The 13,410-nt window shown below is 36.2% G+C and overlaps 2 protein-coding genes across 2 annotated transcripts; both read right to left on the bottom strand.

Moving 5' to 3' along the window:
* Window positions 1-329: 329 nt before the first annotated feature.
* LOC112679273 lies at window positions 330-2,349 on the bottom strand. Its single transcript, XM_025549014.1, has 2 exons — window positions 850-2,349; window positions 330-677 (listed from the first exon to the last, which is right to left on the bottom strand). The coding sequence occupies exons 1-2, from the start codon at window positions 2,347-2,349 to the stop codon at window positions 330-332; spliced, it is 1,848 nt and encodes a 615-aa protein (XP_025404799.1).
* A 1,545-nt stretch (window positions 2,350-3,894) lies between these two features.
* On the bottom strand, window positions 3,895-6,186 carry LOC112679272. Its single transcript, XM_025549013.1, has one exon. The coding sequence runs from the start codon at window positions 6,184-6,186 to the stop codon at window positions 3,895-3,897; it is 2,292 nt and encodes a 763-aa protein (XP_025404798.1).
* Window positions 6,187-13,410: the final 7,224 nt, after the last annotated feature.

Raw genomic sequence — 13,410 nt, 5'->3', positions numbered from 1 at the left:
AAAACAACAATAGTGATGACCCGTGTTGTGACACAACGACCATTACGCGCACGCGGTTCACACCGACCATCGGTACAACGTCTGTTGCCCCATTTTATTTAATGAATAAGAAATATAAAACACCTAAATGTGGACCATATTGGATCATTATTGTTTTCATTATCGGCTTGATTGCTGAATGTATTAAAAGTGTAGAATATCAACCTACGATATTGACTATTTGAAAAATAGTTTATGAATAGTAATCTTAATAAGATAAGATACCAAGCGTCCGCACATGTTACGTAATTATTGCATAAACATACTGCCCACCTTAAAGGCATCCGCCTTTAAAGTTGTGGAAGTGGACAGAGCTTGTTGGTGGGATGTTTGAATGATCCAATAGCGGTTTTGACAGTAGCAACACGGTTTATTCCATCGGTTCCTGGGTGAAGTTGCATGACTCGACCAAGTCTCCATTGAAGTGAGTTGGTTGGTTCCTTGATGAGAACTAGATCATCTTGATGCAAGGTTCCATTGGACTTTGTCCATTTTAAGCGTTGTTGCAAAGTATTAATAAAGTCATTTTTCCACTTACTCCAGAAATGTTGATGGATATCTCGGATGAGCCGCCAGCGCTGCATCTTAGATAGTGGAAGGGTTGACAGATCTGGATCTGGGATAGTAGTACTGGGTTCCTGGGTCAAAAAATGGTTAGGCGTTAGTTAGTACGTTGAAATCCGCGGGATCGTTGCTCATCGCACCCAACGGTCTGGAATTTAGAGTTGCCTTGATGCGCGTTAGATACGTATTTAATTCTTCGCTGGTCAATCGGTGGTTTCCTATGGATCGGTATAACAGTTGTTTTACGGATTTGACACCTGCTTCCCATAAACCTCCGAAGTGTGGAGCTGATGGTGGATTGAAGTGCCATTGAATATGATGTGTGGCAAGATGATTGGTTATAGCGTTTTGATATTCATCAACTGATTTGAACAGTCGAGATGCTCCCACAAAATTGGTACCACAATCAATGTATATTGCCTGGATTGGTCCTCGGCGAGCAGCGAAACGGGTGAATGCCATAAGGAACGTTTCGGTTGTTAAATCGGACGCAACCTCAATATGCAGAGCCCTTGTACTCATACACACAAATAAGCAAATATATGCCTGCTTGATCTGAGAATAACGAGATCGACGTTCCTTTAAACTAATAGGGCCTGCATAATCTATACCTGTTTGATGAAATGGCTTGATCTGCTGCAATCGGTACTTTGGCAGGTTTCCCATTACTGGTTGGACGGCTTTGGGACGTACTCGATAGCAAGGAATACAGAAACGCAATTGCGATCGTATCACTTGGCGTACTGACATGATCCAAAATTGTTGTTGAATTAATTGTTGAAGTGTAGTGGCTCCGGGGTGATGGTTTTCTTTGTGGTAGTGGTGAATAAGTAATACCGTGAATGGATGCCGTTTTGGAATTAAAGCTGGATGCTTCTGGTTGTATGGAAGTGATGCATGCATGATGCGTCCGCCTACTCGTAGAATACCCGAGGAATCAAGGAAGGGGCTTAGTCTACGAAGACGAAGGCTGCATAATTTCTTCGCTGACAGAAGGCGTATATCATCATAAAAGGCATCTTGTTGAACTGATTTGATGATGATATTCAGCGCCTCATTTTGTTCCACTGGTGTTAAGATCGTTGTTAGGTGGTGGTGTGTTTTAAATCGACGACAATACCCAATTATTCTTATAATTTTGGATAATGATGAAAATCGATTTAACAAATGACTAAGAAAATTATTCGTGGGCGTTGTTACTAATGTGACCGTAAGTCTGGATTCTGGATGTGCCATGTTGTCATCGTTGAGGGTTTTTTCTGAAGGCCATTCATTTGAATCTTTATAAAGGAATGTTGGTCCTGCCCACCATAGAGAATGTGATAGTATGTCAGCTGGAAAGAGGCCTCTTGACGCACAATCCGCCGGATTGACGGTTGTCGGAACGTACCTCCATATAGATGGGGCGGTGTACTCTTGCAATTGGCTAACTCGATTGGCGACAAAGGTTGTCCATCGATGAGGTGAAGATCTAATCCAAGCCAAAGTTGTCATTGAGTCAGTCCAAGCATATGTACGTGTAATGCTAATTACGGGTGATAACACGACTTGAACAGTTTTTAATAATGTATTTGCCAGTAGTGCACCACACAGTTCTAATCGTGGAATAGTCACACGCTTTAGTGGGGCCACTTTAGTTTTCGCTGTAATTAGGTGACAAGTGATGCCATTTGATGATATGGTTCGTAAATAAATAGCGGCAGCGTATCCCTTTTCTGAGCTATCTGCAAAAGCATGGAGTTCCATTGAGTCATAAGTGTTGGTTGTGATGCGTCTAGGTATTCAGAGTTTCTGAAGACAAGGTAGTTGATCACGATATTGTTGCCAGATTGCATAAGCTTTGGGTGGAATAACGTCGTCCCATCCAATTCCAGCTGTCCATAATTGCTGCATCAGGTGTTTGGTTAAGAACGTGACAGGTGCCAAAACCCCAAGAGGATCAAAGATACGTGCTATTTCTGATAATACATTTCTTTTGGTGGGCTTTACGTCCAAGCAACGTATTGCATATCGAAAATGATCATGTTGTGGGTCCCAATGTAAACCAAGTACCTTAATTCCTGTATCACACTCGTCATCAAAATGAACCGAAGGTGACTTAGATTGTGCGGCTTCCGGAACGGCATTAACTACCTCAGGTGTATTGCTCGCCCATTTTCGAAGTTCAAATTTACCACTTGATAGCAAGTCATTTAATTGTTTTTGACTGTTAAGCGCTGATGAAACAGAGTCTGCACCAGTGAAAATATCATCGACAAAGGTATCGCATTGTAGTATTTGAGATGCTATTGGGTAAGTGCCTTCTCCAAGTGTTGATAAATGTTTTACAGTTCGGATTGCTTGGAATGGAGCTGATGATGTGCCGTAAGTTACTGTACGTAAACGATATTCTTCGATGGAATCTTGTTCGTTGAATCGCCACAAGATCCGTAAATAGTTCCGGTCAGTTTCTGCGATGAGGATTTGTCTGTACATTTGTTTAACACGTTCAATGCCACGGTCGACACGTAGTCGACAACTGTCACACGGTCTCAGGGACCGCTGTCGACGCGTAGTCGACAAATGTTATGTATATCTTTATGGGTGTATTATTTGATCGGTTATAGACGCAATGTTTCAATATTTTTATGTGGTTATTCAGTAGGATGTGGTGATTTCAATGGTATATTTGGATTTTGCGTAGCTATTTTTAGCGAGTTTTAATTAATTTTTCCCGAATGATGACGACGGCGACGGCAATACCGATTACGCGGCTGTGCTATTTCCGATAATATATTGATATCATATTATTTTCGTTGTTAATAATATTCTGACGAAATAGTATTAGTTTATTTTAATAATCTACAGGGTGTATCTTGCTCGGATGTACAATAACAATAAATGTACCTATATTTATGTACGCATACTATGGTACACTCTACATTCATATTTTTACATAATTATAATTAATTTAATATTATGTTAATGATTCGTTTTATTTTCCAAAAATTAAAAATCTGTTTATTTTTTAACAGCTTATATTATACGTAAATAATTTTGTTTTTCATGTAAATTTTGTATTTATTACATTTTATTGATTGTTTTTTTTAAAATTTTAAAATTAATTAGTGTGGCAATAAATTATTGATTACTTTTTAAAAAAATAACCTTGATAATATAGTATATATTCGTACAGAAAATAATTTTTTTTATAATATTTAAATAACAATTTTACGGTGCACGGCGCGCAGAACCGGTGTCGACACGTAGTCAACCGACGGCGTCGCGGCTCAGTTTTGGCGCGGAAACTTACTATATGCGCATCATAAATACACTGGCACTCAACGTGTTAATGTCGGCAGTGAATACGATTCGGTGTACACGTGATTGCATTAGAATATGAGACAAATCAGCTTGCATTTTCGGACCTGTGTGTAGGCAATCGTTGAGAGAAATTCCGGTGGAGCTTTTGGCTGACGCATCAAATACAACTCGCAGTTTAGTGGTTTGACTATCGGGTCGTAAAATGTAATGATGTGGAATATAATAATGAAATGGCGTGTAACGCTGCTGGACTGGAACGATTTCCATATGGTTACTATCTAGATAGTCTTGCATAAATTCCTTATATTTGGTTCGTATCTCGTCGTTTTTGGATAACCTCCACTCAAGGTGTCGAAAACGGTGAAGTGCTTGCCCTTTTGAATCACCAATAATTGGTTTTGGTGTTTTGAACGGTAACTCGATGCAAAAACGCCCGGATGTAGTTCGGGTAACCGATGACAAAAAAACTTGTTCTGCTGGGTCTGTGTTCTCGATTGATGAAGGTGATGGTGATGACGGTTCTTCGAGTGTCCAAAAGCGTGTCAATGAGGATTCTAATTCTGCGTTGGACTGAACTGTAAATGTTGTGACTGGTGTCACAAGTGACAAGTCACCAACAGGTGATGGTGATTGGTTGGCTTGTCCTAAGACTACCCAAACAAATAGCGTATTAAATGCAACGGGTTGATACGGTTTTCCGGCTACTCGATCGCCTGTTACGAGAGAGGGTAGGATGTCTGCTCCCAATAAAATGTCAATTGAACCCGGTATTTTATATGTTGGATCCGCTAGTGGTAGATTCTTTAGGTGTAGCCATGTAGTTGACGTTAAATTGCAGCTCGGAGTTTTATCTATGATTTTTGGAACGGTCATAGCGTCAATTGTTACGGTCGGTTCAGGTATAGAGTGTGCCGACAACGTGACCGTAATAATGCCTGAGACAATACTAATAGGTGAACCAGCAAATGGACGAATTTGTGCTGAACATCGACGAAGAGGTAATGCCAATTTGTCAGCACAGCTTACTGTTATAAAGCTGGCTTCTGATCCACTGTCAACCAGTGCACGTAATATTTGATGATATCCATCTGAAGCCTTGGCTTTGATTAGCATTGTGGCTAATAGCACAGTGGGACGCTTTGATTGGGACACGAGGCATGTTGTAATCTGTGATTCCACATTGTTTGCTGGTGTCTGAATATTGATGCTTGTTTTATCACTGGAATGTGGCGTGATTTTAGTGAAATGAAGCATTGAATGATGCTTCTGTTTACATATCCGACAAGTGAATTTTGAATTACATGACGTTGTACTGTGATTTGGCAGTAAGCAATTAAGACACAAATTTCGTTCCTTTACAATTTGAAACCGTTCACCTGGTGTTTTGGCAACAAACTTTGAACACTGCCTGAGCTTGTGTGATTCCTTGCACAATAAACATGTTTCCATGCTTATTCCAGTGGTTAGAAATCTATGGGTTGGAGTGGAACGTGGATTTTGCTTTTTTGCATCAGTTTTAACTCGATGTATTCTGAATGCCAAAAGGCCTTCTCCTTGTATTTCAGCTGCTCTGATATGACTTCGGAGAAAATCAATTAATTCAGTAACAGTGGGTGACACTGTATCTCCAACTTGTATTTCCCAACGGGAACGAAGTTCGTAATCTAATTGTTTTTCAAAGATGTATATAAGGCTTTGATTCCACTGACGAGTAATAAAGTTTAGATTGTCAAGATCCGCTGTATGTTCGTGAATTGTATTTATGAATGTTTTGATTGAAGCGGAATTATCAATTTTAACTACATGTGGCGTCAATAAAGCATCTAAATATATACGAGCAAGATCTCGTTTATTCCCGTAACGTGAACGTAAGATTGCCCAAGCGCTTAGGTAGTTGGCAGCATTTATCGAAAGATGTGCGATTAAAGATGATGGTTCACCTTGAAGGGACGTTTTCAGGTATTCAAATTTTTCTACGTCTGGTAGATCTGGTGCATGCGACAGAATTGAATTGAATAGGTCCTCAAATCCTTGCCATTCCGTTACTATGCCCGAGATGGTTGGGAATTTCCGTTTGGGCATTTGGAATGCCGCCATAGTGCTAGAGTTTTGTGATTGTTCTAGAGTTGATTGATTGAAAGTTGATGTTGAAAACTTATGAACTTCGGCGAATGCTGCTATCTCATAATATAGAGAGTCAAATGATTCACTAAGTTGTTGAGTTGTAGTGAAGTCTGTTACATCAAGTGGTGCCGTTTTATTTGCAACAGTTGTTTCCATAATTTGGATGTCTGCCTCTACATGTTGACTTATCTCATTTATTTCGCTAATCATCCGAGAGACTTTAACACGTTTTGCGACGTTGGAACGGTCTTGGTTAAAATCAACAGAAGCTTGTATAAAACCTGTGATCCATTTGATAGCACAATTCACACACACCTTGGCCTCTATGTAGGCGATTGAACCTGAAGACTTATTGCGATATGCAGTACTGTCGTCGACGAAAGGATGTATATAATGCTCGGGTAACGAGTATTAGGAGGAACGACAGTATTTATGCTTGAAATATTTTAAAGTAATCCGGCTCGAAGGACCAAAATGTAACGTTCAGAAAAACGCACAAAAAAAGAAGAAACACTAATGATTAAGAAAATTGTGTGTTTTTTTTTTTTTCTAAGAATTGTGCTCGGAGAGCTTTAATGATACGAATAATATATTTGTGCTCGGAGAGCTTATACGAATAACGAATAGGTCGCATCGACGGGAATAAAGACCTCGAACGAACGATACTTCAGTCGGTTCAATGCCGGAATTACTCTGAATATTGCCCCATAAACCGATGGTTATGCTGATCGATGCAATGCCAGAGTAACTCTGACTATTACACCACTGACCAACATAAATATATCGTTCGTCGAGGTCGGGGGGATACTATCTTCCAATGTTGTGTAAGTCTGCCTGGGAAGGTCTTACTACAACACCGGAGAGACAGTAAATGGTGACTTTCCATCACGCCACCGTGCCTTTTATAGGTAGGTGCACCGATAACGGCGTCCGTTGGCGCGATGGATTTAGCCTGGTGACGACAATCCGAAATTCGGTGACAATTAAAAATAAAAATAATACATTAATTAACTACGTAACATGTGCGAACAAACTCGATATCTCATTTAAATAATAATAATAATATGAATAGTAATCTTAATAAGATAAGATACCAAGCGTCCGCACATGTTACGTAATTATTGCATAAACAGTGGAATTTTATACAAATTATGGATTATATAAATTCTATGGAATTATATAATATCTATAGATTATATTATTCCTATGGAATTATATACCAAATAAATTCACATAACACCAAATAAAATAACATTTCTTCTACAATTAAAAACAGCATACTTGTTTTTTACTTTTTGTACAAATAAGCTTAAGTTTATAAGTAAAGAGGTTATCAAATAAGAAAAATAATCATAAATCAATAATTTTGCAAGGCTGAAATCTTAATTGAATTCATTTATTAATGGAACTTTGTGTCGTGGAGAAGTTTACTAATTTCAAAAAAAAATTTATATATTAATTTTATAATATGATATCGTTTTAGAATTTTTAACGCTATTTTTGTAATCTCCTTTCGAAATATGTTTGTAATAACGAACTAGTTTATTTTCCTGAACAATTTTCGACTAATGTTTAAATTCTAAATTCAGCTAAATGTGTCCATAATTATATATAATTAAACAATTCATTTATTCATTTGTTATTTGAATTTCTTGGATCGTCAAAAAAAACAATCCTGCTTCACAATATGAAATTATAAATATATACATAATGTTTTTTCAAATCATATTTCGATATAAAATAATAAAAACACATTGGTTAAAATTTTTTTTTTTTGAGAAGTCTTATTATTACTTAAAACTAAATAGTCTTAACAGTACGTGTTTGACCTCCGTCCCAAGCACACGTGTGTTCCGTATTTCTTAGCTCCCGATAGCAATATCAATATATTATGCATGCACACAAAAATCAACAGTGAAATATGTATGTAATCTTATCTTACTCGTAATTGCAACGCATAATTACACCGGCCGCTGATACTTAGCGGCCAATTAAGCTCGGTGCTCAATGAGTGCTCAAGAGCAGCTACACTTCCTGCACGCCCCTTACGCCGGCTCTGTGTATCGTTACGGGAACAAAATCGTTTAATTATCATTGTAAACGGCCATTGCGTTTCGAGTGCAGTCCCCGGTGCAGACGTACACCGAATTTCGAACAAGCTCTAACCTCGGTACCACGATTACGTGTACCTTTTCAATATGCCCGGTTCACAAACGCTTGGGAACATTTCGAAAAACACAGCCGATGCACAAAAATGCCCGATCACCGCCGACTACCGGTATAATAACACAGTTAGTCTTAGCGATTTAGTAGTTATCGCCTGAACGACGCCCGTGACGTGCCCGTCTGAGAATAGAGAGGTATCGGCTACCACCCGCGAACCCCGTACCGCCGCAACGCGTGATCTGGAAAGGATATTCGAGAAGCTCAAATCCGTCATTCGTTTTAACGATCCTAAACGACGTCCTAAGAGCTGCGGGCAGATTCCACGTAGACGCTGGTAACGTGTATCGAGGACGAAATGTAAATTCTTTGACTAGATTCGTTCACGTTTGACGAGCGCACGCAATAGCGGACAATAAACGTGAACCGACGATTTTTCCATCACGCGTTTGCAACAAACTTGCAACAATCGTGCAACGCGAGTTCTACCCGGAAAACGCATCGACCGTACATAACAGCTGCCAGTCGTCGTTACGGATGTCTTTTTCGGACGTTTCGCGCACGGACCGATCGCCACCGTACGGTCAAGCATATCTACCGGAGTTTGTTCCGGACCGACGAACACGTGTACACGTGTCGATATGTAAATACGTACCTGCGTATGTGCCCGCGTGTGGACGAAGGACCCGTTTTTTCGTACTTGGTAGTCGAACGCGAACCGGTGCCCGTGACGTAGTGACCGCGCGTACTTTCGAGCTCCCGAGCTTCGACATATCGTCCATATGTTTTCGTCTGAGAATCGCATCTCACGTCTTGCATCTTTACAACCGGTCTGTGCATTTGTACGAGTATTGAATATTTTTAACGTCGGTCTTCATGTGTACTCGTGTACCATAGCCGTTTAGGGTGAGGCAAGCGAAGCACTTGCCTTGGACGTCTGGAGCTGGGGGGCGCAAAAGTATTAAATAATTAACTTATTTTAAGAAATGTTATTTCTTGTTTTGCTAGAAACCTAATTACAATGTTTCAGATTTATTCAAATCGTATTATACATATTAAAAGCTGTAAGTGTGACAACCAGGGGCGTATTTAAAGGATGGGCCCATGGGGCCCGTTCCCCCCTCCCCCATTCACCGTATTTTATACTTTATTATTGTAGGCCCTCTTATTTTTCACGCACGGGTACACGTTCAAATACTGAAATATCAATATATCATGATAATATGATACCATCGATTAAACGGATTAACGTTGTTTAATTACGTTGTTTTTACCTTGAAATAATTATAAAACCTGAAAAAGTAGTTGATGCGTATGCTAATAAACACCCCAGACGTTATCAGTTATTATAATTACAAAAATTATATTTAAAAATATGTTTTATTATAAATTTTTGTAATAAAATGTTATGTTTCTATCAAACACTTATATTTTGATTATTTGGTTATGAATAAAGACAGTTTTTCGAGGTGAAAAAGTTATAACTATGTATACTTTGAACTTTTTGTTTGTGCCCCCCCCCCATAAGACATTTTTAAATACGCCCCTGGTGACAACCCTACAACATAGTGGGCGCATTGCTTCAGTTCTGCCTCAGGATAAAAAATGGCTAGGTGCGGCTCTGTCGTGTATACAAGCGCGCATAGTCATTACTGCCAGGGTAGTCATACATAACACATTGACATTTAATGTTAATAACAAATTTGGATGGGGTAACTTCATTAAACTTAATAATTATATTTTTCCGTTATTTTTATACGTGTATTTACTGTTTACGGACGTTTCGAAGTGGTTGAACATTATATTGTTATTTATTGTCGTCGTGATAATATTTATTATTTTTGGTATTTATATATTTTGGTGAGAGAGGAAAGGTTCACAGAATAATCAAGTGCCTACCATGACTACCCCGTGCACACGCTTATGCTCGTGTACACATCACGCGAAATATAATATTAATATATCGTACGAAGGTTACGAAAATAAAATCTTTATGCCTAACCCAAACACACACAAGTGTTATACATTTATATATACCTACGTCGAAGCCGGTATTGAAAGGTGATGGTATTCACTGTAATATTGTCAAAAACAGAAAACTGTTTTTCGATTACTATATTATTCTCGTGTACAAAATCACAAAACTAATACATGTCTTGTTATCGCTATTATTGTTATTATTATTATAAAATATATTTAACTGTACGCAATCTGGATCCTGCACACGTTCTGTAGGACGTAAAAGTTTGTCCTTTGCATTGTTTCTCGCGATTTTAAATAATTTTTCTCCTTCCTTTATCGTCGATTTGAGATCTTCAAAACCGTTTCCACGTATAGCTTTGAAGCGGTCCGTGTGCTTATAAAATAAATTCGAGACCTCACACATCGAAATACTGTGTCCAAACCACTCCATCATAGGTACGGCGGACACCAATAACAAATAAATATGTATTATTTATAATATGTACATTGTATAATTTATATATATATCACCGTGTCACCTATGTGCCGGACATCTAAATTCTTACATAGGTATTAAAACTTTTTCAAAACACATTTCGGTGTATGTTCTATTGAAAATACGTTTACGGGTGTGAACTCAACAGTGGCAGGGTACGAGGGACAGTAAATTAAATTAAATTTATTCGTATACAAAGTTACATATTTTTTAAAAACACGTGTTTCTTGGTTCATTGTTTTTTTTTCTTTTTTTTTTTATCACAGCGATCTGAAAACAAAGGAGATTATTTCTGTAATTCTATGAACATCCTCCACAACTGTTTTACATACTATCAGATACCAAAAACCATATACACTAAACAGGTATTAACTATACGTCATCTCGAATACTATACGATTACAATACACGCGTAAATACGTATACAGGGCGTAGCTGAAAGATTCGACTAATTTCAAGACAAACGTGATTTAAAAGGGTCAGAACTTCTTGTGACATCCTAATACACTATAATCTATTAAAAAGATGTGTCGTCGAAAAACACTTTTGTTTTTTAAGGTATGTTAATTCAACATTTTTCAATGTTTATCTGATTCAGGTTTGTACCTTATGCAATACTTTCTACCACACGTAATTACGCGATTTTACATTGAGAAATTGCAGTTGTCGATCTCGTTTCGTACGTGTTTGTTTGTTTTTATCATTTATTATTTTATTCAGATTCAAAATCATTGCAATGAGACTCTTATAATTGATCCGTGTGGTAAGCAGAGTTGGGCATTAGTCGAATAAAATATTATTCGATTGATTATTTGAATAAAAAATTATTCTTCATTGATTTATTCTTAATTTTATATTTGATTTTTATTTTTATTCATTATTTTAATTTGTATTATTATTCGTTATTCATTATTCGGAGATTTTTATTTTCTATATTTTATTCGTTATTCCCCATAATCATATAAATAATAAATTTAAATCCTAAATAACGATGTCTAATAATAATAGACTTATTTATTTAGACTTAAATAATATATATAAAGGTAACACATATTAATACATATAATAATTGACGAAAATGAATTAAATATACTTTTATATTTAGTAGCATTATTTAATTAATATAATTTATGATTTTAATAAATAAATTTACTGAATATTTTTTTATTCACGATTAAAACTATTCAGAATAATTTTATTCTTTATTCAGTACACCACAATTATTCAGAATAAAAAATTATTCTTTATTCGTAAATATATTAGTTATTCATGCTTTTATTGTTTATTCTTTATTCTGATTTGTTTTTGCCCAACTCTGGCGGTAGGTAATTCTATTAAACACAATGTTGAAAACTTGTTGTTTTTTTTATTTCTTTCGAAATGAACAGATGTTGAATTCAAAATATAATTTTGACCCTGATTTGTGGCAATCAAAAAAAAAAAAAATAAAACTGGTTTATATACTTAATTGTGTACTTTACACTTGATGTGTACACAAAACCTAACCATATAATGTCGCCATAACTATGTACAAGGCATTCACTTTGTAATATACCTTTTATATTTTTAATTTTTTAATTTTATAATAAATATATTTACAACCAATACATACAATGCAGTACAACAAATATATCTGATGGCTAATTTAATGACTAGAAATATCATTTTTTAACAAAACATAAAGGCTCCCAGCGGTGTCACTTGACAAGACTACGTTTTATATTTCTAATTACCTGTTACCTTTGGGTTTTTTTTTAAATTTTTTTTTTTTTTTTGATACTATTTCTAAGACCTTGAGAAATTGATTTTTTATCGTATGTCTGTTTCAAAGAATAGTTTTTTAACTATTGGATTATTATGAGTGTGGTTTTGAATAGAATTTTCGATAATATACCTATGGTTAAAAATACTTAACTCTTTTTGTAAGCATTAAAAGTTAACGTACGCCTATCTGTAAACAGATAAAACTTAATGTTTTATTTATGATTGTCTAGCGAAAGAGTGATGAATACATTTTACAAAAGATACAATTTACATAATGAGAAATAAAATAAAATTCGCATGAAAACCATAGGCACATTTATTAAGTTATTTTTGACGTTTTAGCATTATGATTGTACTCTAAAGTAATTAATACAAATAATAGCAACTAAATTTTATACAATTTAATACGGACAACCAAATATTTGTATTTGCTTTCAATTGTAACAATAATTACATGATGGGATTTTTAATTTCTGTAATCATAGCAGTTTTATTTTCATCCTGGTTTTTAGAATTTCAATACTTAATATAATATATTATGTTTAATCTTAACAAATCTACTAGAATATTGCTAGAATATTTATCAGAATAATTTGTAATGCTAAACGTCTGAATACTGCTATTTCACATCGTTTATTATGTACTTTCTTATGATAGAAATTTGGCATTACCAGATTATTATTTTGAATATTAATAAAAATCAACTCGTCGTGTAATGTATCTAAATACGATCGATAGTTACGGTATCGGTTTCTCTTCGGACTGTGTTCATTTATCATCAGAATGCAGCCCTACGAGATGTGTTTGGTTTCGAGATAGCACAGCTCACGACGCGCGTAAAGCTAATTCCGTCTTTGTAGTTCGAGTATTTCGGCACGCAGCAACGTGTCCAACATGAAGTATTTCGATCGAAGAAGATATTGGACTGATTGAATTTTTGCGTCTATTTTCGGAACATCGTGCACGATGCTTTTCTAACCGAAAACGTATCTTCT

This window comes from Sipha flava, unplaced genomic scaffold (genome assembly GCF_003268045.1).
Source record: "Sipha flava isolate LNK unplaced genomic scaffold, YSA_version1 133_pilon_pilon, whole genome shotgun sequence".
Classification (NCBI taxonomy): Eukaryota; Metazoa; Arthropoda; class Insecta; order Hemiptera; family Aphididae; genus Sipha; species Sipha flava.
The sequence above is the reverse complement of the archived record's forward strand: the minus strand, read 5'-3'. Positions and strand labels throughout refer to the sequence as shown.

What these genes read in the sequence shown, in the direction of transcription:
- LOC112679272 (XM_025549013.1), bottom strand. Translation starts at nt 6,186, where the DNA reads ATGGAAACAACTGTTGCAAATAAAACGGCACCACTTGATGTAACAGAC.
- LOC112679273 (XM_025549014.1), bottom strand. Translation starts at nt 2,349, where the DNA reads ATGGAACTCCATGCTTTTGCAGATAGCTCAGAAAAGGGATACGCTGCC. An exon ending in GGGAAGCAGGTGTCAAATCC is followed by an intron (nt 678 to 849) that starts GTAAAACAACTG and finishes TTTTTGACCCAG; the next exon opens with GAACCCAGTACTACTATCCC.